This window comes from Mus caroli, unplaced genomic scaffold, assembly GCF_978045245.1.
Source record: "Mus caroli unplaced genomic scaffold, Mus_caroli_1 scaffold_2, whole genome shotgun sequence".
In the NCBI taxonomy this organism is placed as follows: domain Eukaryota; kingdom Metazoa; phylum Chordata; class Mammalia; order Rodentia; family Muridae; genus Mus; species Mus caroli.
This window is the reverse complement of record NW_028227257.1, coordinates 54,258,318-54,284,705: the sequence shown is the minus strand read 5'-3', so window position 1 is coordinate 54,284,705 and position 26,388 is coordinate 54,258,318. Positions and strand designations below refer to the sequence as shown.

Here is a 26,388-nt window from a genome sequence, read left to right as displayed (position 1 = left end):
TCGTCTTCCGGTCTCTCCAGGAGAAGATAAAGCTCATTCCGGAACTAAAGCGCTCGACCCTGAGACGATTTACTACGGCGCCCAAAGGGAGCGCACAGCCGGCTCTTCCTGAGCGACAGTTTGTGTCTTAGCAACTAAGCGTAGCAACTACGAAATCGGGCGTTGCGGGTCCTATCTGAGGGGCTTCGAAAACCTTCTAGCTGTATCCAGCGTCCTAGGTGAGGGAACTGTATCCTTCCTTGCCTGGGACTCTGGAACCGTCTGTTTCTAATGAAACATGCCCGACTTATCTGAAAGGTAGCGTGCCTCTGCCATTGTTATCTACGTGTTTTCTTTCAACACCCTGTAGTGGTGTTTTTACAGTGGTGTATTTACAGCAACACAATTGTCACGTAAAGTTATGTTTGTAGTTAACAAAAACAGTTCTGTGGATATCCCGGTTTAGATATGCACTAATCAATTGTTCAATTATTTAATGAATCACAAACGTGCATTAACTGCTTTTAGGATGAAAAGGAAGAAACAGTTGGTGACAGATTTTTTAAAAATGCATTGTCGCAGAAAACCATTAGAGTTCAGAGTGAAGAAAAATGTGAAAATAAGGCAATCCCCCTTTTTGGAGAAACCTTCCAAATTCTGTACACAAATGCTATAAAGTAGATACAGGTTAGAATTTAGGCCCAATTGTTATCTATACAGATGAATTAAACATGCCCAAATTACCAAAGGTAAAAACAAACAAACAAAACCAAATCAAACAAAATTACCCGACTTTATCTTCATCACGCACAGCTGATGTTGAGCACAGTTCAGCGTTAACATTCACACCTTCGGGTTGAATCCTTACAGACCCCGCTTGGCTGTGCTCCAGTGACTTCTGGAGTTGTACCCGATGTCATTACCAGCTTTTCTCTGAATCCATTGGAGAACAGGATACTTTTGTTTTTGTTTCTAAGCCAGAAATTGCTTGGTTCTAAAAATCTTGTCAGAGACGTTAAGGTCAATGATTGTATTATTTTTATATTGAAAACACTGTGAACACAATTTATAACTATACATTCAGAATGTTAAAAAATAAGTCTTCAAACTATTTTGCATTGTATATCATTAACATTGATTTTTTTTTTCTTTTTGTATGTTTTGAGCTGGGGGAAGAACTTAGCCTTGTGTGTGTTAGGTAAATGTTCTATTGCTGGGCTATCCCTCTAGCCTAACACCTATTTGTTTCTTAGGAAAATATTACAAGAAGGAATTTTAGATGGCTTAAAGAAGTAACCATTCAAGGAAACATCTTTTTGGTCACAGATTTCTAGCAATAATATCACCTTCCTTATAACTACACAGTTTTACTAATAGCCTTTTCTATCAACACTTTATCACAAGAAATTTTAAACTTAAATACATAATAAAGGATAGCATCATGGACACAAGTATACCAACTCTCAGCTTTAATGTTCTGTATTTCCTGGGTCAACTTAAAGATACATATAAAGCAACATATGTGCAGCTATGTGTATTTCCTAAAATTGAAGACATTTACCTGTGCAAGCATAGCGTAATCATTACATATTAGATGGACAATTCCCCCGAAGCTATTTAACTTCAAATCCTTGTTCAAAACTCCTCTACTGAATATAAAGGTTTAGTTTTGGGATGGCCTTTAATGATATCATCTTAGAACTCAAAACTCCAAAAATACTGCATGAGTATGTAATTTTAAAACAAAGCAAAGCCTTCCAATAAGTGTGACGACTGTCACCATGCCATTGGGACAGATCAGACTTAGGTACTGGTGCTAACTAACAGTTCTCACCATTCTTAGGACTTAAGGTAATAAGTCACAGTTACCCTACCCATGTTTATAGTTTTTCCAAAGAACATAACAAACCATAAGGGGGTTGAGTTTTATTTATGCATAATTTCTTAAATACAACATTTCAAGGGTATGGTTATTTACCATGCCAGTTGATCACATATGTAAAATGGCATGCTGATTTACTGTGAATTTATTTACATAATTTGCCTTACTCAGACAATGGGAAAAGACATGAGTAATCTGGTACCTAGGAACATAAAGAAAATGACAATTGAAATTTGAGCCTTTTATTTCCTTGGTGACACTTAAATTTATTAAGCCCAGTCTGACAATTTAGTAAGAACAATTATTAGGGTAATTTTATGAGATCAATTTTATTCAATAGTAAATAACTGATAAAAGTTTTCAACAGGTTGCTCATGTTTAAAGGACATCTTATATTTTAAAAGAATTTTAAAATATTTTTATTGAGGATTTATTATTTTAAATTATGTGTATGTCGCTGTCTGTGAGTGTGCACAAGTGATCTCAGGTGCCTGAAGATGTTAGAGGTGTTTCCTGAGAGTTGGAAGTCCAGGCAAGTCAGTCTCTTGCAATGGGTACTGGGACCCAAACTCAGGGTCTCTCTAAGAGCAGCACGTGCTCTTAATCACTGAGCCATTTCTGGAGCACTTTACAAATTGTAAAAGTTGTGTGCATATTTTGTATGTGTATGGATGTGCTTGATATTTTTTGTAGGGGGCATTTGTGTGGGCCAGAGGGTAACCGTGTAGTCTGTCGTCTCCTTCCATCTTTACACGGTGTTCAGAAAATGAACTCTGATGGTCAGTCTTTCGAGGAAAGAGCCTTTACCTATTGACCATTGTAAAAGTATTTTTTAATTTGCCTAATATAACTATCACCTCTGAGGGCCTCAGTCTGCTAACTTAGGCTTGGGCTTGGAAGATTCTAGCCTCTGTACAAGCTTATGTAGGCCTAGAATGTTTTCAGCTTCTGAGACTTAGTGCTGAATAACCTCACCCTTTCTTTTTCTTTCTGAACTCTTGCTGGCTGGTTCAACTCAGCTCTTCTGGCTTAAATTCCTTCCCTAGCTGACTGATTCAGTCTGGCTTCTCTCGGATTGAATTGCTTTGATTGGCCTCAAGCTAACTCTAACAAATCTGCCTGATCTCCTGGCTTCTTCTCATTTTCTAGCTTGTTCGGTCTTCATCTATTGTATTCACCTTGTTTTCTCTTCAACCTGTCTCTGTAAAACTCTCCTGGTAAAACTTCCTCCTCTCTCTCTTTGCCTTGCTCTCATAAGTCATATCTCCTTTCTGTCTCTTCTCCTGTGAGGTGGGCACATCCTATATCACTTTACCTCTTAATTAGAAGTCACTTTCAAACATGGCTGCTTCCTTCTCCCAACTAACTTTACCTTCATTGTTTGGGATTGAAGGTGTGTACTAAGGGCATGTCTGTATTCCAGCCAGAACAGCCATGTTGCTGGATGAAAAGTCCTCTTCAGACCATCTCACAGGCCCCCAAATATTTTGTTTAATGACCTATTTTTATTTATGTCTGCATGAGGGTATCAGATCTCATGGGTTTACAGACAGTTGTGAGCTGCAATATGAGTTATGGGAATTGAACCCATGTCCTCTGAAAAAGCAGCCAGTGCTTTTTTTTTTTTTTTAAAGATTTATTTATTTATTTTATTTATATGAGTGCACTGTAACTGTCCTCAGACACACAAGTAGAAGGCATTAGATCCCATTACAGATGGTTGTGGTTGCTGGGAATTGAACTCAGGTCCTCTGGAGGAGCAATCAGTGCTCTTAACCATCTGAGCCATCTCTCCAGCCCTGGCCCCCAAATATTTTAAAACAGCATTATTGAAGTATAATTTAGCTGTGTTATAATAAGCTAAGTTGTACAAACTTATCAATTTGATAACATTTACCACATATTTATACCTGTGAAATGATCATCATAAGAACTTTAAATGAGCTTATTATACTAAAGATGTGTCTTTATAGAATTCTTTTAGAAATTCCTTGATGATCTGTATTTTCCTCCTCTTAGATTTTTTTTTTAGGACACTACTGGTCTATTATTTGACATTGTAGTTGACTTTACAATTTAAGCATCTTTCTATGTAAATTAAAATAAACACAATGCATTCTCACTTATTTATTCATGTTGTTCCTTGCTTCAGTTGGTTGTTTGAATTTATTGCTGTGCATTTATATAAATAAAACTGTTAAGAACAGTTATGTACAAGCTGTGTGAACATGTTTAATTTTTGAATAATGTGGTAGACTGATTCCAAGATGGCCTGTCACCCATGTCATTTGATAACTGTTTATCCTTTAAGTGTGGGTAGGCTGTGACTCATTTCTAAGCAAGATGATGGAGAGCAGTTGATTTTTGTAATTGCATATACATTATTGAACAGATCAAGTCTATCTTAGTCTCAGACATTGTGTCCTTTGCTGTCCTCAAGAAGCAAAAGTGCTGATGTTTGTGTGATGGTTATGCCTCATTGGCTGCTTCTTGTTTGTTTATTTGTTTTTCAAGACAGGGTTTCTCTGTGTAGCTCTGCTGTCCTGGACCTTGTTCTGGAGATCAGGCTGCCTCTGTCTCCTGAGTGCTGGAATTGAAAGCCTGCTCCACCACTGCCCAGCTGGTTAGGATTCATTGTCAATTGGACAGAATCTAGGAGGCAAGCATCTGGGTGTGCCTGTGAGTGGCTATTTAAATTAGCTACCATGTGCTCTGCAGTGTGTCCTTCCACAGATGAGCCTCTTTAAAATAGAAAAGCCATCTAAGGTACGCCCTCACTTTTAAGTGACAGAAATTGTGAGATAATAAGTGTGAATTGTTACATATTACTTATCTATGATAATGATGTTATGAAGCAGTGAATACAAACATATCTACAAGTGATGGTTGGGTTATACCAGAGGTATATATTCAGCTTTGTAAGACACTCTTAAACTGTTTTACCATTTAGCCTATCTATCTGCAGTGTGCAAGAGTCTTAGTTGCCTCTTTATCTTGCTACTGTTTATCATGAGCTACCCTATTCAGTCTTAGCTAGAGAATTCCAGTGGCTTTGGGTTGCACTTTCTTAAGGCAGCTGCTGTGCTTCTCTCTGTGTGGTTTTTCAGTTCTGTTACTGCATTTGATATTTAGCAGTTAGTTCTCAAGTACGTTGACTGTCTATAGGTTTTTTAATATGATAACAGGGAGTAAGTTACCAAAGTGTGGAGCTTGTTTTGTGAATCATCCTCATTGTGCTTTCTGGACAAATGCATATGAACATGATCTGGAACATTCCTCTGGTCAGGTGGCTTTATTGAGACTGGCATTATTGTGCATGTCTGGAGCACCCATCTCTTTCATGGCAAATTCCTGGTTTCTTTGATTGCCCAAGGGGTGTGCTTCTCGAAGCCCACTCTATGGATGCATTTTTTTTTTTTATGTATCCTCAGGTCACCACCTTGTTGATGGTATGTCCTCTCTTGTCATCATTCTTCTATGTAGGAGCCATTCTTCAGGGCGTAAGTTGAAAGGGCTTCATGTGTTTCTTTGGTGAAAAATATCTTCGATTCCCCTCCTCCCCCAAGGTTGTTTATCTTATTACTCTTGCATGGTAAAGAATGTGTGTGTGTGTTGTATCTAAAAAAGCTTTGCCACACTTTAGGACACTGATTACTCATTAGTTTAAAAGGAGGTATAGGGGCCGGCTGGTAAGCTATCTTATCAGGACAGATGCTTGCTGGCAAGCTTGATGGCCTGCATATGTTCCTGGAACTCACATGGTGGAAGGAAAACACTGACACCCATAGGTTGTTCTATGATTCTGTGCCCATGCACACCCACATTACATAAATTTTAATTTTAAAAAGTACAAGGTATACATCTTCCTTGCGAAGGTAACATAAATATCTCCTTTCTCTCTCTTATTCCAGATAAGGGGGGGGCGACATGCAGAGGACTTTAAAGAAGCTCACTGTTCTCAGCCTTATGTCCCTCCATCAGAAAGAGTGGGGAGACTCTTTGTGCGTACATTTTATACAGAGAAAGGCTAGCTGAGATCCAGAAGTCAAAGAAGGACTTGTGAATTTATTCTCTCTGTACATGACTTTCAGACACAATGCTTGTGGGCTAGCCTTGACTTCCCTGTAATTTGTAAGCCAAATAAACCTTTCCTTCCCAGTGGGCAGGGCATTTGTCAGGGCATATTGTCACAGCAAAAGAAAAGTAATTCATGAGCCGGGTGAACTTCACCTCAGTCATTCACTCAGTTGTGCCTGTGTTTTGAGAACCAGTCTGCCAGGCAGTGTGTCAGGTGCTGAGGACAGTGCTCCTGCCCTCGAGTTGGTTGCTTATAGTTGGTAGTGATGGTGAGGCAACAGCTAGATGGACAGTCCGTGCACACGGAAAGAAGTAGTCAGGGTGACTTTTCTTAGCCCAGCACAGTAATGGGGGAGCTGTGCTGGAGATGGTATGCTTTTAATAGGGCCTCAGGTTTCCGTAGGGAACAGAAAAATGAGGGGTGAACTGGATACTGAATGAAAAAATGAGGGCATGACTAGCTAGGTATGGTTGAGGAGAAGGTTTCTTATAGTTGTGACAGAGAAAACAGCCAGAGACATCTGGAAGGGGGAGGGTTCAGACTAAACATGGTGCTGCCACCTCTCTCTCTCTCTCTCTCTCTCTCTCTCTCTCTCTCTCTCTCTCTCTGTGTGTGTGTGTGTGTGTAGGGGGTGGAGAGGAGAGAGGAGCAAAGCAAAGAGAGTATCTGGGAACCAAGAGACCAAGAGGGCACATAGCCAAATGGTAGGTTATATAGGGACCAGAGGCTGGGAAAATGGAAGCCCAGCCCCTGGTTGGAGGGTTTAGGGTAAGGAGAGGGGTGAGAAGTGCTGAAGATGGGGGTAGCGTGTGTGTGTGTGTGTGTGTGTGTGTGTGTGTGTGTGTGTGTGAACCACAGATGCTGAGTGGGACTTGTTCCAGGTTTCTTTGAGACCTAACAGATGCTAAAGGTTTCTTCTCATCATTAGTGGTGTTTTATGAAGGCCTACCTATGCTTGCATTCTAGAAGGAAGAGCAAAGATATTTACATCTATTTTATGTTGCTTGCTTTGGAAGTAAATTTGAATAAGAAGCAATAGGTGATCGTTTTATGGTCTTTGGCACATATCTGCTGAACACTAAGGAAGAAAAAAATGTCAAAAAAAAAAAAAAAAAGACTGAGAGGGATCAGAGGAAAGGTATGGATGGGTCTTCAACTGGGGCTGTACTCAGCCACATCAGGGCACAGAAAAACCTGGTCAATTGGCTTTGCTGCTTACCCAGCGAAAGGTGGTGGCCGCGGTTGACAGCTGTTGCCTGGAGCGGGGGGGAGGAGGAGCTGGGGGCGGGACAGCCTGAAAGGGGGCAGCTTCTGCGGACCTGCAGGATTTCCGCTGAGATCCCGGAAGAAAGCCATCCCTGCCACTTTAATCTCGTGATCCTTAGCTGTGCTGCACTTCTGGAAACTGCAGAGGGATCTAGCAAAATATGGCTGCGGAGGACCCTGCCACTCGACGAGTCCAGGTGGCAGAACATCCCAGGTGGGGGAGAGGCGTGGCCTGGGATCCCCCAGCTGGAGAAGTGCACTAGGCGCTCTTTGCTTTAGGCAGCTTCTTTTGAGTTACGTGTCTCTCTCTCTCTCTCTCTCTCTCTCTCTCTCTCTCTCTCTCTCTCTCTCTCTCTCTCTCTCTCTCTCTCTCTCTCTCTCTGTGTGTGTGTGTGTGTGTGTGTGTGTGTGCAGCTTCTTTTGAGTTAGGGTTTGTATGCTTGTGCATGTGTGTGTTCCTGGAGGCAGACAGAACCCTTAGGATTCTAGACTCCTGGGTCTCAGACACCGCGCCAGGGGTTGTGTGTTGCTTCACACGGAGGCCTTTGCTTTTTCTTAGGGAAGGATTCAGTAAAAATGCCCAGCTCTTCCTGGAACTGCTAGTTATCTTGCCTGTCAAGTGATAGTGCTTTTTCCAAGTTTCGTCCTATCCACTTATTTTTGAGTCTCTGCATCTTTGACAAATCTGATCACCTTTAAACTGTCATCAAGGCACTAATTTGTTGTCAGTTTCTAGCTACAGAACTCCCTTCTTTTTTGATGTCTAGTGGAGGGTCGTTTTAAAATTACAGATACTTTGTAGAAATACTTTGTTCTGGTTTCTGGAGCTGGAATCTCACAGAAGCTGTTCACTTGCTGTTCTGTTAGAAGCCCGAGGGCCTCTCTGAGGTTGGTTGCTTTTGAGTGTAACTCTTTCCTGCTCTCCTTTCTGTTTTAGTTGATGAGACTGTACTTTCCTATGGCTTGAAAACGCTCCTTCCCGGGCAAGTCAGCAAACGCTGTACCTTTAGTTGCTAGGATAAAACATACCTTACTCTAGAGACAGTTTAGATTACTTCTGGCTGATGTTGAATGTGTTAAGATTCTCTGAGGTCGGTCTTTGCACAGTGTGGTTGTTTTTACAGATTCAGTGAATGAGAGACCACATACTTCAAATGACTCCCCAGGAATCCGCTTCATGAAAAGAAACCCACCCTTTTTGGTAGTGTAGTCTTGTACAAAACATGTCTATGAATAAACTTCAAATATGATTTTTTTGAGCTAGGGTCTTACTGTGTAGTTCTGGCTGGCTTGAACAAGCCTGACTTCTAACTTGGAGAGAGTTGCCTACTCTCTAGGTCTAGGTCTAAAGATGTGTGTCATCACACTCAGCCGATTTTATATGTTTTTTTCCATAAAGATCACTTTCCATAGTTATGCAGAAGGGAGGATTTTGCTAATATAGCTCCATTGCTAAAAGAGGAGTTTCCCATGTAGTGCTCTTTCATGCCGTTCATGGTTGTTACAGTTTTTACTCACCAAACAACGATTTAGTGTTGCTTTATCTGTGTTAGCGCCAGGAAAGCCCATAGTGGTCATGTAAGCTCTGTTCTGCTGCTGCAGAATCTGTTTTGAGATAGTGTCTCTACGATCCACGGACCACACTGAACTCTTCATCTCCCTGCCTGCACCTCAGGTGTACAACCATGCTCATCTATTGTTGTACTTGTGTACACTGTTACCAGCTTCACACAATGTTCTGCAGGAATATTTGAGAGCATCCTATTTTAGAAAGGGGGAGACTTAATAAATTTAGATGATGTACTCTACAAATCTATCAAGTGGTCATATGGTGCAATTCATTGCTACCCTCAGGGGAAACTGGATTCTTGTGGAACTCGTGATCCTTGTTCAAGATACCATTTCAATGTCACAGGAAGTCAGATCTTCCAAGTGAAGACACTACCTTCTTTTGCAGTGATATCTCTTTGCTTTAGGATTTAAATTGTTAGGCTGGCAAGGCATGATGGTGTATGGAGAGGTAGGAGTGGCAACATAAATTGAAAGCCACCTGGATCCTATGTCCTGCCTTAGTTACTTTTCTATTGCTCTGAAGAAACACCATGGCCCAGACAACGTACTGAAGAAAGTCTATTTTGGAGAGTCTAGATTCAGAGGATGAGTCCATTGTCGTCATGGTGGGAAGTGTGGCCCTGGAGCAGTAGCTGAGAGCTACTTTTATACGTACCCGCCCTTCATCCATAAGCACTGGACAGAGGGAGATAACTGAAAATGGCATGGGCTTTTCAAACCTCAAAGCTTGTTCCCTGAGTTGCACCTCCAACAAGGCCACACCTCCTGAACAGTTCCACCCACTCAGGATCAAGTATTCAAGCAGGAACCTATGAGGCCCATTCTCATTCAAACCACCACATGCCTCTAAACAAAGTAACATAAAGAGGTAGCTCCACTGTGAAGTGCTAGCCTCATGCATGAAACCCAGGGTTTGATTCCCAGAACTGTGTGACCCTCTCATAGTGGAATATTCTTGTAATCCCAGCACTTGTGTGATAGAGACAGAATCAGAAATTCAGGGACATTCTGGCTAGTGCGTGGGAGAACAGCCTGTGCTACATGAAACCTTGCCTAAAGTAACTCTAAAAAAGTGAGTAGAAGCTACTAGATTATTCTCCCTCTTTCTCTTCCTCTCTTCCTTTCTGACAGGGTTTTTCTGTGCGGCCTTGGCTCTCCTGGACTCACTTTGTAGACCCTGCTGGCCTTCAACTCAGAGATCCACCTACCTCTGCTTCCTGGGATTAAAGACGTGCACCACCTTGGCAGATTATTAGGGTTTGTTTGTTTGTTTGTTTGTTTTTTCGAGGCAGGGTTTCTCTGTGTAGCCCTGGCTGTCCTGGAACTCACTCTGTAGACCAGGCTGGCCTCGAACTCAAAAATCCACCTGCCTCTGCCTCCCAAGTGCTAGGATTAAAGGTGTTCGCCACCATGCCCAACTAGATTATTAGTTCTTGTAATAAGTTTTTGATTTCACATGTCATATTTTTAATGGATGAACTGATTTCATGAGTGTTTCCATGCAAGCCTGAACACCCAAGATTAATACCAAGAGCCCACTCCATGTGCAAGAAGATAACTGGTTCCTGCAAGTTGCTTTCTGACCCTTCACAAGTGTGCCATGGTATTTGTGTGCCCTTGCACTACATATTTCTCTGTTTCTGTTTCTGTCTCTGTCTCTGTTCCTCTCTCTCTCTCACACACACACACAATTTAAAAAGTCTGCCACAAAGTGGTTTTATAGCAATCTCACAGAGTTGTGAAACCAGTACCATAATTACATTTAGACTTTCTTTCCCCAATATGCATCACTCTTGCATTTTTACCTTTCCATTTTTAGCAACTACTAACCTACTGTTCTATTGTTTCTTCTTTCTTTCTCTCTCTCTTTTGTCCTTTCCTTCCTTCCTTCCTTCCTTCCTTCCTTCCTTTCTTTCCTTTAGATTTGTTCATGATGGATATTTCAAATAAATGCTATATTTTTTTGTTTGTTTGTTTTGAGACAGGTCTTTCTATGTAGTCCTGGCTGTCCAGGAATTTGCTATATAGATCAGGCTTTTCTCTCTGTCTGTTCAATCAAGCTTCAGGCCTTGGAGTAGGCTCATCCATTATTCTAACACCAGTGTACAGCCCCAGACCCCTTCACAGAAAGTTATGCATGAGTTCAAATCCTTAAGGTACCAGTGTATCCTGTAGCATTGTTATCCCACCCTTTTTATTACAAAATGGTACATTTATATAAGTAAAAGAATTAAAATTTGCTGTTCTGTCATTTTTTAATCTAACCTTTCTCAAAGCTTCTGCCTCATCAGTCCATGTAGAAAGATTTTGCTGAAATTATTTTATAGTATGAATGTTAGATTTTTGATATTTTTATCTTCTAGACAATTCTACAATAAACACATAGTTCTTTAAATATTTGTATGGGTATATAAAATATTTGTATCCTCTGAGAAGTTCACACATGCATACACTATGTTTTGATGATGTTCACCCTACTCTTTCCTTTCATCTCCCACCATGTCCACCCTCAGCCCTTCTCAGCTTTCCTCCTCTTTGTCTCTGTTAGAGCCCATTGATTTGTTGTGTTTACATATGCCTGGGTGTGGATCCATTCCCTGGACTGTGACTGCCCTTGCAGGAGCCATACCCTCCAAACAGACTGATGCACCTTCCCAGCAGCCATCAACTGTGTGTGGTCCCTCAGGTAGGGATGAGGGGCCATGATCCCTTCCCTCCTTGGTAGAATCTTGATCTTATATAGACAGCTGCTGTGGCTGCAAGTTCATGATTGCATTGGTCTGGTTTTTTTTTTTTTTTTCATTTCCTTTTCTTTTGAGCTCATTCTATGTTGATATATTTTTGTATATCTGTATTTTTGGATGGAAGCCACGAGTTTGACATAGATGCAGCTCCTGCTTGAACTTTATGGTGTCTTTTACTCTGCAGATGTGTCTTATATAGTACAGTGCAATGTGGACAGTGGTGAAGGCTGCAGCTTTGTCTTAAGCCTGGTGTTAATGGAAAGGCTTTTTAAAAAGATTTATCTGATGTGTATCAGTGTTTGGCCTGCATTTATATGTGTGTACCATGTGCATGCCTAATGCTTGTAGAAGTCAAAAGAGGATTCTGGATCCTCTGAACTGGAATTACAGATGCTTGTGAGCTGCCATGTAGGTGCTGGTAATTGAATTTGAGTAGAGCTTTAACTGCTGAGCCCTGGAAAAGCTTTAATGAGAATATTTCTGATATTTTACCATCAAATGTGGTGTTTAATGTTTCTGATAAGTACTATTTTTTTTTTTTTTTTTGGTTTTTCGAGACAGGGTTACTCTGTATAGCCCTGGCTATCCTGGAACTCACTTTGTAGACCAGACTGGCCTCGAACTCTACCTTCCTCAGCCTCCCGAGTGCTGGGATTAAAGGCGTGCGCCACCATGCCTGGCTGATAAATACTTTTTAATAAATTAAAGACATTTCCTTCTTTTCTAGAAGTGTTAAGGATTAAAAATATTTTATTAGCACACATTAATTATAAATAATGGTTTTCTTTATGACCTCTTCATATATCTACTAATGTACTTTGGTCATCTCCCTCCATTCCCTTCCTATTCCCACCATAGCACTAGTAGGCACATCTTCCCTGGCCAGAATTGTTATATACAGTGTCCACAGCTCTGATGGTTTGTGTATGTTCTGCCCAGGGAGTGGCACTGTTAGAAGGTGTGGCCCTGATGGAGTAGGTGTGGCCTTGTTGGAGTAGGTGTGTCACTATGGGTGTGGGCTTTAAGACCCTCATCCTAGCTGCCTGGAAGTCAGGATTCTGCTAGCAGTCTTCAGATGAAGATGTAGAACTCTTAGCTCCTCCTGACCATGCCTATCTGGATGCTGCCATCATGCGTTGATGATAATGGACTGAACCTCTGAACCTGTAAGCCAACCCCAGTTAAATGTTGTCTTTATAAGACTTGCCTTGGTCATGGTGTCTGTTCACAGCAGTAAAACCCTAACTAAGACAACAGTCAAGCAAGACTACTGACAACAGGTCTCCCCAAGCAGCTTGCACAGCACCTACTGGTGCTGGTACCATGAGGCTAAGCAGCAAGGAAGAAAGCTCTCAGGCAAGTTCCGTCTTAGTTCTTCTATGTCCTGTACCAGGGGATGTGATGTCTTCAGCAACAGGGTTTTACCCTGTAGTTCTGGTGGGGAATGAACAGCAGTTTCAAGAGTCTGTGTTTACAAGTCTCAGGCCTCCCTCAGCACCAACTCCTATGGAGAGAGTCTGCCCTGGCTATGGAATTTTCACTGAATAAACCTGTGATTTCTGGGACTAGTTTTACCACTCATGCAGGGTAGTTTAAAAAGTAGATTTTTGTGATTATTACTAATGATGTAATCACATATTAGTGGGTTTCATTAGAATACATAAGAGGCAGTGACAACAGTGGTTATTTAGTGCTTTATTGGATGACTTTAATGATACATGTTAGTGCTATGTGCCAGCTCTGTTCTACTTTACAGAGAAGGATGCCCTGACAGCTTATAAATCTACATGAAGTGTCTATAAAGGGTTTTATTCTCTTCTGATGATGTTCATCCCCCAGTCTCCTCCCCTGTCCTCTCTCTATCACCAATCCCTTCCTCTTCTTCCTTTTCATTTTCTTCTTCTTCCTCCTCTTTTTCTTGTTCTTCATTTTCTTTTCCTCTTTTTTCCTCTTCCTCTTTCCTCTTCCTCTTCTTCCTCTTTTCTTCCTCTTCTCCTCCTTCTTCCTCTCCTTCCTCCTCCTCTTCCTCTCCTCCTCTTCTCCTCCTCTTCCTCTAGCTCCTCTTCCTCTTCTTTCTCCTCCCCCTCTTCTTCCTCTTCCTCATTTTCTTTCTTCTTCTTCCCACTTGTACTCACGCGTCAATTTTTGTGTTGTTGCCTACTCTCACTAGAGTTGCTTTCTGAAGCATGGGAGTCAGATTGTTCACAGAAGCATGGGTAATTGAAGAAAGTGTCTCTCTTTAACAGGGAGACCTTATTACCCACCTCAGGGAAGGGTGGAGCCCCATGCCCTTACTTCCTCTAGGGCAGTGTGTAGGACAGGCCTACAGTCTTGGCAGATCAGGCAAGCAAGCATCTTTGCTGTCAGTGCAACCTTCTCAGTGAGGTGGGGCTGAGCAGGCTCTCAGCACTGAGGTCAAAATCACCCAGTGAAACACCTATGTTACCACTGTCTCTATCACATCTGATGAGTTCACATTTACATCCTGCAGAACAGGAGTGATACTGAGCCCAAGAACCAGTTGACAATAATGTAACCATTACTAAACACACACTCCATGGCAATGCTGAGCTAGACACTAGGCATGCATTGTCTCCTTTAATCCTCTCAGTAACACAGCTGTTCCTATTTAGAGGTGAGGGAGGTTAATGACACTCACAGTATGGAGACAACAGATTTAGTCTATTTCTGACCTAATGAGCCAGCCACAGTCTTTCCATCATAACTTTTTCTATGTGTGATTCATATGGATCTGGACTACACTTAAAATATCACTGCTGTGTCAGGTTTAATTTATCGCTTAACAGTTCCTTCTAGCCTACTTAGCAGCCTGTGTGCACATTCTACTCTCGGTTTTCATCCTCACATTTTGTAGGTTTTTTTTTTTTATATTTATTTGTGTGTGTGTGTGTGTTTCGGGGGGTGGGGGTTTATTTGGCTTATAGGTGACAACCCATCATTGAGAGAAGCCAAGGCAGGAACTGAGACAGAGCCACAGTGGTGTGGTGTTCCTCACTTGTTCCCTCCCTCCCTTCTCCCTTCCTCTCTTCTTCCCTCCCTCCTTCCGTCCCTTTTTCTCTTTCCCTCCCTCTGTCCTTTCTTGCTTTCTCCCCCTTTCTACTTAAATTATTGGTAAAATTTGGTATTCTGTGTTCTCTAGTTACAGTGACAACATCCTTCTTGTGAAGTTTTATATGTTCTGCAAGATGTGGACAGAGAGTCAACTTTAAGTAGTCATCTTGTCTACATACATCCGTGGGCCAGTAAATGTTGGGGTTTTTTTCTCTTTAATTTTTGTGTTTTTCCATGTTGGAGACCGGACCCCAGGCCCTTTCATGTACTGAGCAGAGAACTTTCAAACCCAGTACCTGCTTCTTGAGTGGATGCTTAGGGGAGTCAGAGTTCATTTCCTGCCGAGGTCTCTGTTGTAACCAGAGCTGCTGCTGAATGAGTCGGTCTGACTGAGCATATCCGTAATAAAATAAATGACTGTATTTGAACCAAACAGTGGGAACAGGATGGATACATGATCTAAACTTCCAAACATAGACTTTGAGAATTTGGACTAGAAGATACAAATGTATGAGACAGATAGTAGAGGGCACTGGAGTTTCTGAGTCCTGTAGAGTCATGTCATGGAGAGCTAAGGTACGGAGGCACAGAGGTGAAGGGGGTGCAGAGCGGAGTGGCAAGAGGGGACAAGTGATGGTGTCTTTGGAGGGATGGGAGTATGGACCAGGAGAAGCAAACACCAAAGACATCAGTGTAAACAGATTTTTCCACTTACTTCAGATTTCTAGGAGGCGAGCTTGAGTCCCTCCCAATAGTGATGCCTGCATATCTCTGTCATTATGGTGTGTCCTTTCACTCCTGGAAAGTGTGTGTGTGTGTGTGAGTGTGTGTGTGTGTGTGTATGTGTGCCTGCCACCCCTGCATGAATTTTCTGATATATGCTATTTTGAGATATTCCACTCTTGTTTTTCAGATTGCTGAAGCTAAAAGAGATGTTTAACTCTAAATTTGGGTCCACACCCAAGTTTTATGTTCGAGCCCCAGGAAGAGTCAACATAATAGGTATTCTAAATTTCTGCTTTTTAAAAAAATTTTTAATATTTTTATTACATATTTTCCTCAATTACATTTCCAATGCTATCCCAAAAGTCCCCCATAGCGCCCCCCACTTCCCTACCCACCCATTCCCATTCTTTTGGCCCTGGCATTCCCCTACATTGGGGCATATAAAGTTTGCAAGTCCAATGGGCCTCTCTTTCCAGTGATGGCCGACTAGGCCATCTTTCCATACATATGCAGCTAGAGACAAGAGCTCCGGGGTACTGGTTAGTACATCATGTTGTTCCAACAATAGGGTTGTAGATCCCTTTAGCTCCTTGGGTACTTTCTCTAGCTTCTCCATTGGGAGCCCTGTGATACATCCAATAGCTGACTGTGAGCATCCACTCCTGTGTTTGCTAGGCCCCAGCATCGTCTCACAAGAGACAGCTATATTTGGGTCCTTTCAGCAAAATCTTGCTAGTGTATGCAATGGTGTCAGCGTTTAGAAGCTGATTATGGGATGGATCCCTGGATACGGCAGTCTCTAAATGGTCCATCCTTTCATCACAGCTACGAACTTTGTCTCTGTAACTCCTTCCCTGGGTGTTTTGTTCCCAATTCTAAGAAGGGGCACAGTGTCCACACTTTGGTCTTCATTCTTCTTGAGTTTCATGCGTTTAGCAAATTGTATCTTATATCTTGGGTATCCTAAGTTTTGGGCTAATATCCACTTATCAGTGAATACATATTGTGTGAGTTCTTTTGTGATTGTGTTACCTCACTCAAGATGATGCCCTCCAGGTCCATCCATTTGGCTAGGAATTTCATAAATTCATTCTTTTTAATAGCTGAGTAGTACTCCATTGTGTAAATGTACCATAATTTCTGTATCCATTCCTCTGTTGAGGGACATCTGGGTTCTTTCCAGCTTCTGGCTATTATAAATAAGGCTGCTATGAACATAGTGGAGCATGTGTCCTTTTTACCGGTTGGGACATCTTCTGGATATATGCCCAGGAGAGGTATTGCTGGATCCTCCGGTAGTACTATGTCCAATTTTCTGAGGAACCGCCAGACTGATTTCCAGAGTGGTTGTACAAGCTTGCAATCCCACCAACAATGGAGGAGTGTTCCTCTTTCTCCACATCCTCGCCAGCATCTGCTGTCACCTGAATTTTTGATCTTAGCCATTCTGACTGGTGTGAGGTGGAATCTCAGGGTTGTTTTGATTTGCATTTCCCTGATGATTAAGGATGTTGAACATTTTTTCAGGTGCTTCTCTGCCATTCGGTATTCCTCAGGTGAGAATTCTTTGTTCAGTTCTGAGCCCCATTTTTTAATGGGGTTATTTGACTTTCTGGAGTCCACCTTCTTGAGTTCCTTATATATATTGGATATTAGTCCCTTATCTGATTTAGGATAGGTGAAGATCCTTTCCCAATCTGTTGGTGGTTTTTTTGTCTTATTGATGGTGTCTTTAGCCTTGCAGAAGCTTTGCAGTTTCAAGAGGTCCCACTTGTCAATTCTCGATCTTACAGCACAAGCCATTACTGTTCTATTCAAGAATTTTTCCACTGTGCGCATATCTTCAAGGCTTTTCCCCACTTTCTCCTCTATAAGTTTCAGTGTCTCTGGTTTTATGTGAAGTTCCCTGATCCACTTAGACTTGACCTTAGTACAAGGAGATAGGAATGGATCGATTCGCATTCTTCTACATGTTAACAACCAGTTGTGCCAGCACCATTTGTTGAAAATGCTGTCTTTCTTCCACTGGATGTTTTTAGCTCCCTTGTCGAAGATCAAGTGACCATAGGTGTGTGGGTTCATTTCTGGGTCTTCAATTCTATTCCATTGGTCTATTTGTCTGTCACTATACCAGTACCATGCAGTTTTTATCACAATTGCTCTGTAGTAAAGCTTTAGGTCAGGCATGGTGATTCCACCAGAGGTTCTTTTATCCTTGAGAAGAGTTTTTGCTATCCTAGGTTTTTTGTTATTCCAGATGAATTTGCAGATTGCACTTTCTAATTCGTTGAAGAATTGAGTTGGAATTTTGATGGGAATTGCATTGAATCTGTAGATTGCTTTTGGCAAGATAGCCATTTTTACAATGTTGATCCTGCCAATCCATGAGCATGGGAGATCTTTCCATCTTCTGAGATCTTCTATAATTTCTTTCTTCAGAGACTTGAAGTTTTTATTATACAGATCTTTCACTTCCTTAGTTAGAGTCACGCCAAGATATTTTATATTATTTGTGACTATTGAGAAGGGTGTTGTTTCCCTAATTTCTTTCTCAGCCTGTTTATTCTTTGTGTAGAGAAAGGCCATTGATTTGTTTGAGTTAATTTTATATCCAGCTACTTCACCGAAGCTGTTTATCAGGTTTAGGAGTTCTCTGGTGGAATTTTTAGGGTCACTTATATATACTATCATATCATTTGCAAAAAGTGATATTTTGACTTCATCTTTTCCAATTTGTATCCCCTTTGATCTCCTTTTGTTGTCGAATTGCTCTGGCTAGGACTTCAAGTACAATGTTGAATAGGTATGGAGAGAGTGGACAGCCTTGTCTAGTCCCTGATTTTAGAGGGATTGCTTCAAGCTTCTCACCATTTACTTTGATGTTGGCTACTGGTTTGCTGTAGATTGCTTTTATCATGTTTAGGTATGGGCCTTGAATTCCTGATCTTTCCAAGACTTTTATCATGAATGGGTGTTGGATCTTGTCAAATGCTTTTTCCGCATCTAACGAGATGACCATGTGGTTTTTGTCTTTGAGTTTGTTTATATACTGGATTACGTTGATGGATTTCCGTATATTGAACCATCCCTGCATCCCTGGGATGAAACCTACTTGGTCAGGATGGATGATTGTTTTGATGTGTTCTTGGATTCGGTTAGCAAGAACTTTATTGAGGATTTTTGCATCAATATTCATAAGGGATATTGGTCTGAAGTTTTCTATCTTTGTTGGGTCTTTTTGTGGTTTAGGTATCAGAGTAATTGTGGCTTCATAGAATGAGTTGGGTAGAGTACCTTCTGTTCCTATTTTGCGGAATAGTTTGTGAAGATCTGGGATTAGATCTTCTTTGAAGATCTGCACTAAACCCATCTGGTCCTGGGCTTTTTTTAGTTGGGAGACTATTAATGACTACTTCTGTTTCTTTGGGGGATATAGGGCTGTTTAGATCATTAACCTGATCTTGATTCAACTTTGGTACCTGGTATCTGTCTAGGAACTTGTCCATTTCATCCAGGTTCTCCAGTTTTGTTGAGTATAGCCTTTGGTAGAAGGATCTGATGGTGTTTTGGATGTCTTCAGGATCTGTTGTTATGTCTCCTTTTTCATTTCTGATTTTGTTAATTAGGGTGCTTTCCCTGTGCCCTCTAGTGAGTTTGGCTAAGGGTTGATCTATCTTGTTGATCTTCTCAAAGAACCAGCTCCTTGATTGGTTGATTCTTTGAATAGTTCTTCTTGTTTCCACTTGGTCGATTTCGCCCCTGAGTTTGATTATTTCCTGCCGTCTACTCCTCTTGGGTGAGTTTGCTTCCTTTTGTTCTACTGCTTTAAGTATGTTGTCAAGCTGCTAATGTGTGCTCTCTCTAGTTTCCTTTTGGAGGCACTCAGAGCTATGAGTTTTCCTCTTAGAAATGCTTTCATTGCGTCCCATAAGTTTGGGTATGTTGTGGCTTCATTTTCATTGAACTCTAAGAAGTCCTTAATTTCTTTCTTTATTCCTTCCTTGACCAAGGTATCATTGAGAAGAGTGTTGTTCAGTTTCCACGTGAAGGTTGGCTTTCTATTATTTATTTTGTTATTGAAGATCAGCCTTAGTCCATGGTGATCTGATAGGATGCATGGGACAATTTCAATATTTTTGTATCTGTTGAGGCCTGTTTTGTGACCTAATATTTGGTCAATTTTGGAGATGGTACCATGAGGTGCTGAAAAGAAGGTATATCCTTTTGTTTTAAGAATAGAATGTTCTGTAGATATCTGCCAGATCCATTTGATTCATAATTTCTGTTAGTTTTACTGTGTCCCTGTTTAGTTTCTGTTTCCATGATCTGTCCATTGGTGAAAGTGGTGTGTTGAAGTCTCCCACTATTATTGTATGAGGTGCAATGTGTGCTTTGAGATTTACTAAAGTTTCTTTAATGAATGTGGCTGCCTTTGTATTTGGAGCATAGATATTCAGGATTGATAGTTCCTCTTGGAGGATTTTACCTTTGATGAGTATGAAGTGTCCCTCCCTGTCTTTTTTAATGACTTTGGGTTGGAAGTCAATCTTATCAGATATTAGAATGGCTACTCCAGCTTGTTTCTTCATACCATTTGCTTGGAAAATTGTTTTCCAGCCTTTCATTCTGAGGTAGTGTCTATCTTTTTCTCTGAGATGAGTTTCCTGTAAGCAGCAAAATGTTGGGTCTTGTTTGTGTAGCCAGTTTGTTAGTCTATGTCTTTTTATCGGGGAGTTGAGTCCATTGATATTAAGCGATATTAAGGAAAAGTAATTGTTGTTTCCTGTTATTTTTGTTGTTAAAGTTGGCATTCTGTTCTTGTGGCTGTTCTTCTTTTAGGTTTGTTGAGGGATTACCTTCTTGTTGTTTCTAGGGCGTGGTTCCTGTCCTTGTATTGGTTTTTTTCTGTTATTATCCTTTGAAGGGCTGGATTCGTGGAGAGATAATGTGTGAATTTGGTTTTGTCGTGGAATACTTTGGTTTCTCCATCTATGTTAATTGAGAGTTTGGCTGGGTATAGTAGCCTGGGCTGGAGTTTGTGTTCTTTTAGTGTCTGTATAACATCCGTCCAGGATCTTCTGGCTTTCATAGTCTCTGGTGAGAAATCTGGTGTAATTCTGATAGGCTTGCCTTTATATGTTACTTGGCCTTTTTCTCTTACTGCTTTTAGTATTCTATCTTTATTTAGAGCATTTGTTGTTCTGATTATTATGTGTCGGGAGGTATTTCTTTTCTGTTCCAGTCTATTTGGAGTTCTGTAGGCTTCTTGTATGTTCATGGGCATCTCTTTCTTTAGATTTGGGAAGTTTTCTTCTATAATTTTGTTGAAGATATTTGCTGGTCCTTTGAGTTGAAAATCTTCATTCTCATCTACTCCTATTATCCGTAGGTTTGGTCTTCTCATTGTGTCCTGTATTTCTTGGATGTTTTGAGTTAGGATCTTTTTGCATTTTCCATTTTCCTTGATTGTTGTGCCGATGTTCTCTATGGAATCTTCTGCACCTGAGATTCTCTCTTCCATCTCTTGTATTCTGTTGCTGATGCTCGTATCTATGGTTCCAGATTTCTTTCCTAGGGTTTCTATCTCCAGTGTTGCCTCATTTTGGGTTTTCTTTATTGTGTCTACTTTCCTTTTTAGGTCTAGTATGGTTTTGTTCATTTCCATCATCTCTTTGGATGTGTTTTCCTGTTTTTCTGTAAGGACTTCTACCTGTTTGATTATGTTATCCTGTTTTTCTTTAAGGATTTGTAACTCTTTAGCAGTGTTCTCCTGCAATTCTTTAAGGGATTTTTGTGCTTCCTCTTTACTGTCTTCTACCTGTTTACCAGTGTTCCTTTGTATTTCTTTAAGTGTGTTATTAAAGTCCTTCTTGAAGTCCTCTACCATCATCATGAGATATGCTTTTAGATCCGTGTCTAGCTTTTCCGGTGTGTTGGGGTGCCCTGGACTGGGCGAAGTGGGAGTGCTGGGTTCTGATGATGGTGAGTGGTCTTGGTTTCTGTTAGTAAGATTATTACGTTTACCTTTCGCCATCTGGTAATCTCTGGGGTTAGTTGTTGTCGTTGTCACTGTTTAAAGATTGGAGCAGAACCTGTGTTCCACTCACCAGCAGTCTCAAAATCCTGTGGAGGGGGTCGTGGGTAGCTGGCGGGTGTCAGCCGACCCTGCGCTCTAGCTACTCCGGTGCTGGTCCGGCCGGTTTTCTGCTTCCCTAACTAATGCAGTCTCAGGTCCCGCGCGCAATTGGATTGGAGCAGAAGCTGTGTTCCACTCATCAGAAGTCTTCAGATCCTGTGGCGGCTGTTGTGGGTAGCTGGCGAGTGTCAGCCGACCCTGTGCCCTAGCTACCCCGGTGCTTTTCTGACCGGAGAGGCTTGTGGCCCTACTGAGGCCGGATTTCTGCCTCCCTAACCAAAGCAGTCTCAGGTCCCGCGTGATTGGACTGGAGCAGAAGCTGTGTTCCACTCACCAGCAGTCTCAAAATCCTGTGGCGGGGGTCGTGGGTAGCTGGCGGGTGTCAGCCGACCCTGCGCTCTAGCTACCCCAGTGCTGGTCCGGCCAGAAGAGCTACTAACGTTTCTTTAATGAATGTGGCTGCCTTTGTATTTGTAGCGTAGATATTCAGAATTGATAGTTCCTCTTGGAGGATTTTACCTTTGATGAGTATGAAGTGCCCCTCCCTGTCTTTTTTGATGACTTTGTGTTGGAAGTCAATCTTATCAGATATTAGAATGGCTACTCCAGCTTGTTTCTTCATACCATTTGCTTGGAAAATTGTTTTCCAGCCTTTCATTCTGAGATAGTGTCTATCTTTTTCTCTGAGATGAGTTTCCTGTAAGCAGCAAAATGTTGGGTCTTGTTTGTGTAGCCAGTTTGTTAGTCTATGTCTTTTTATTGGGGAGTTGAGTCCATTGATATTAAGAGATATTAAGGAAAAGTAATTGTTGCTTCCTGTTATTTTTGTTGTTAAAGTTGGCATTCTGTTCTTGTGGCTGTCTTCTTTTAGGTTTGTTGAGGGATTACCTTCTTGTTTTTTCTAAGGCTTGGTTTCCGTCCTTGTATTGGTTTTTTTCTGTTATTATCCTTTTAAGGGCTGGATTCGTGGAGAGATAATGTGTGAATTTGGTTTTGTTGTGGAATTCTTTGGTTTCTTCGTCTATGTTAATTGAGAGTTTGGCTGGGTATAGTAGCCTGGGCTGGAATTTGTGTTCTTTTAGTGTCTGTATAACATCCGTCCAGGATCTTCTGGCTTTCATAGTCTCTGGTGAAAAATCTGGTGTAATTCTGATAGGCTTGCCTTTATATGTTACTTGGCCTTTTTCTCCTACTTCTTTTAGTATTCTATCTTTATTTAGAGCATTTGTTGTTCTGATTATTAAGTGTTGGGAGGTATTTCTTTTCTGGTCCAGTCTATTTGGAGTTCTGTAGGCTTCTTGTATGTTCATGGGTATCTCTTTCTTTAGATTTGGGAAGTTTTCTTCTATAATTTTGTTGAAGATATTTGCTGGTCCTTTGAGTTTAAAATCTTCATTCTCATCCACTCCTATTATCCGTAGGTTTGGTCTTCTCATTGTGTCCTGGATTTCCTGGGTGTTTTGAGATAGGATCTTTTTGTATTTTCCATTTTCCTTGATTGTTGTGCCGATGTTCTCTATGGAATGTTCTGCACCTGAGATTCTCTCTTCCATCTTTTGTGTTCTGTTGCTAATGCTCGCATCTATGGTTCCAGATTTCTTTTCTAGGGTTTCTATCTCCAGTGTTGCCTCATTTTGGGTTTTCTTTATTGTGTCTACTTCCCTTTTTAGGTCTAGTATGGTTTTGTTCATTTCCATCATCTGTTTGGATGTGTTTTCCTGTTTTTCTTTGAGGACTTCTACCTGTTTGATTGTGTTATCTTGTTTTTCTTTAAGGAGTTGTAACTCTTTAGCAGTGTTCTCCTGTAATTCTTTAAGTGAGTTATTAAAGTCCTTCTTGATGTCCTCTACCATCATCATGAGATATGCTTTTAAATTTAGGTCTAGCTTTTCAGGTGTGTTGGGGTTCCCTGGACTGTGTGAAGTGGGAGTGCTGGGTTCTGATGATGGTGAGTGGTCTTGGTTTCTGTTAGTAAGATTCTTACGTTTACCTTTTGCCATCTGGTAATCTCTGGATTTGTTGTAGTTGTCTCTGCTTAGAGATTGTTCTTCTGGTGATTCTGATTACGTTTGTCAGCAGACCTGGGATACAGGCTCTCTCCTCTGATTTTCAGTCGTTAGAGCAGTCTCTGATGACAAGTTCTCCTCTTACAGGGAAGGTGCACAGATATCTGGTGTTTGGACCTCCTCCTGGCCGAAGAAGAAGGCGCAAAACAGGACCTTTCCCAGATGCTGTGTTGCTTTGGCAGGTCACAGAAGCTGTCCGCTTCTGTGGTGCACACTCTCACCTGTGCAGACTAAGTTCCTAAGTTCGGCGGAGTCCCGGATCCAAGATGGCGCTCCCTTCTCCTGAGGCAGAGGTCTCCTGTGCAGGGCGGGACCACTGTCCTGTGGCTGGGAGGGTGCCGGATGTCTGCGGCCCCAAAAGGGTGCTGCCTCAGCGGCTCTTTGGCTCCCGCCTGTCCCAGAAGCTGTCTGCCTCTGTGGTGCACACTCTCACCTGTGCAGACTCCATTTGGTACTCTTAACAACTGAGCCATCTCACCAGTCTCTTCTTCTATAATTTTGTTGAAGATATTTACTGGCCCTCTAAGATGGAAATCTTCACTCTCTTCTGAACCTATTATCTTTAGCTTTGGTCTTCTCATTGTGTCCTGGATTTCCTGGATGTTTTGGGTTAGGATTTTTTTTTTTCATTTTTCATTTTCTTTGACTGCTGTGTCAATGTTTTCTGCAGTATCTTTTGCACCTGAGATTCTTCTGTCTCTTGTATTCTGTTGGTGATGCTTGCATCTATGACTCCTGGTCTGTTTCCTAGGTTTTCTATCGCCAGTGTTGTCTCCCTTTGTGTTTTCTTTATTGTTCCTATTTCCATTTTTAGATCCTGGGTGGTTTTGTTCAATTCCTTCAACTGTTTGATTGTATTTTCCTGTAATTTTTAAAGGGATTTTTGTGTTTCCTCTTTAAGGGCCTCTATCTGTTTACCTGTGTTCTCTTATATTTCTCTAAGGGAGTTATTTATGTCCTTAAATTCCTCTATCACCATAATGAGATGTGATTATAAATCATAGTCTTGCTTTTCTGGTGTGTTTGGGGTAACCAGGGTTCGCTGTGGTGGGAGAATTGGATTCTAATGATGCCAAGTAATCTTGGTTTCTCTTGCTTATGTTCTTGTGCTTGCCTTTTTCCATCTGGTTATCTCTGGTGTTAGCTGGTCTTGCTGTCTCTGACTTTGGCTTGTCCCTACTGCAAGCCTGTGTGTCAGTACTTCTGGGAGTCCATTTCTCTCCAGGAGGAATTTGGGCATGTAGAGCTATGGTACAGGGTCAGCTCTGGGGTGCAGACAGAGTCCAGAAGGATCCTGTCCCCACCTGATTCTTGGTTCCTGTTTCATGATGGCTCTGTGAGCGTCCCTCTTGGGCCAGGAATTTAGAGGGAAGTGGTAGTCTTACCTGTGCTAGCTGGTATGTAAGCACTCCTGGGAGACTGGCTCTCTCCTCGCAGTATTTGTGTATGTAGCACTGTGGCACAGGATCAGCTCTGGGTGCAGACAGAGACTGGAAGGCTCCTGTCCCAGGTCGCCCCCAGGTTCCTGGGTCCGGAGGGTTCTGGGTGGGTTCCTCTGAGCAGCAGTAGTGGTCTTACCTGTACTCACAGGGCTGTTTGCACTCCTTGGAGGTTTGCTCTCTCCTGGTGCTATTTGGGTATGGAGCTCTGTGGCAGAGGATCTGCTACAGGTGGAGACAGAGACCTGAAGGCTCCCTTAGTTCTTGTGTCTGTTAAATACATTTTTGACAAAGGAAAGTGTTTTCCCTCTTGGTAGGCTGCCATTCTTGCTGGAGCCTTCCAGCAGAACTGGCACCCTAACCTCATATTTAATCATGTGTTTCCTGCTTAGCTCATATTCCTGTCCTCTTGATAATTGGGTAGGAAGATGATTCTGTAGATGAGATCTTCACCTCTGATTGTTAATTTATACATAGTCTTTATTATCTTGTTCTAAAGAGAACATCAACCCAGAAGCAAAAGCCTTGTCAGCTGTAACAATATGTGGAAGAAAAATAGAATTATGAGACAGTATTGTAACCTGCTAATTTCTTGTTTCTTTGCCAATTAATATCTGCCAAAGGGACGATGAGATATAAAAGCCTGTATCAGGAAAACAAAAAGCTTCTTAGCCACAGTGAGATGTTAACCAGCTTGATAATTTACAGAGTCACATGATATAAATTTGGAAAATGATTATTGTTAATTAAAATTATAAAATTGGAAAAACAAGTTTAAGATACAAAGAAGCCTCTAAATTAACAAAATCTAACTAATTACTATGGTTAGCAGAAATTCTTGAATCAAAATGTTTGGTAAAAGGGAACTGAGTATATGTCCACCTAAAGTGTTTTACTTTCTATTAAACGTGATCATATTTTTCCTGTGTGTTAACTGTACATGCAAAATTAATGGGAATGAGAATTTATTTTGGAGCCAACTATGAGTGACATGGCTTGGAAACACAGATACAGTTTATTCTAAGCTCACAGTTCAACAGGGAAACAGTCTGGATACGTTTTATATTAACTGAACAAGGAAACCGCACACCAAGACACTTTTCAGATACATCAGTGAAAATATCAGGCGGGTGTGTAACTCTTGTGGGAAATATTAAAAAGAACAGCAAGTTCCTGCGCTACACCCAGCTACTTTCTGCCCTGGAGGCAGTCGGCAGTCTCACTGCCTGTCTCTAAGCTAGCCTCCACAGTGACTGATCGTGGTCTTCCCAGCTCCGGTTTGCTTGTTCAGTGCTGCCTGTACCTTCTCAGCCATAAACCCCTGTGGTCAGTGGTCCCATATTCCAGTATCCCAGTAAAACAAAACTCGAGAAGCTTATAATTAACCAGTCAGATTAATAAACCAATAAATTCTCAATTCACAATTTG

At 41.4% G+C, this 26,388-nt stretch overlaps 1 protein-coding gene across 5 annotated transcripts in view; it reads left to right on the top strand.

Moving 5' to 3' along the window:
* The first annotated feature begins 44 nt into the window (after positions 1-44).
* Positions 45-26,388, top strand: part of Galk2 (galactokinase 2) — a 141,185-nt gene continuing 114,841 nt past the window's right edge. For 2 of the 5 annotated variants that reach the window (XM_021156375.3, XM_021156373.2), the window contains exons 1-2: positions 7,279-7,419; positions 15,507-15,595. In XM_021156375.3, the coding sequence (XP_021012034.1) occupies positions 7,367-7,419; positions 15,507-15,595 (142 nt within the window). In that variant the 5' untranslated portion in view covers positions 7,279-7,366. Of the gene's footprint in view, positions 298-7,278; positions 7,420-11,441; positions 11,464-15,506; positions 15,596-26,388 lie in introns of those variants that run through there. The other 3 variants (XM_021156374.2, XM_085834497.1, XM_085834498.1) reach the window with 3 other exon arrangements.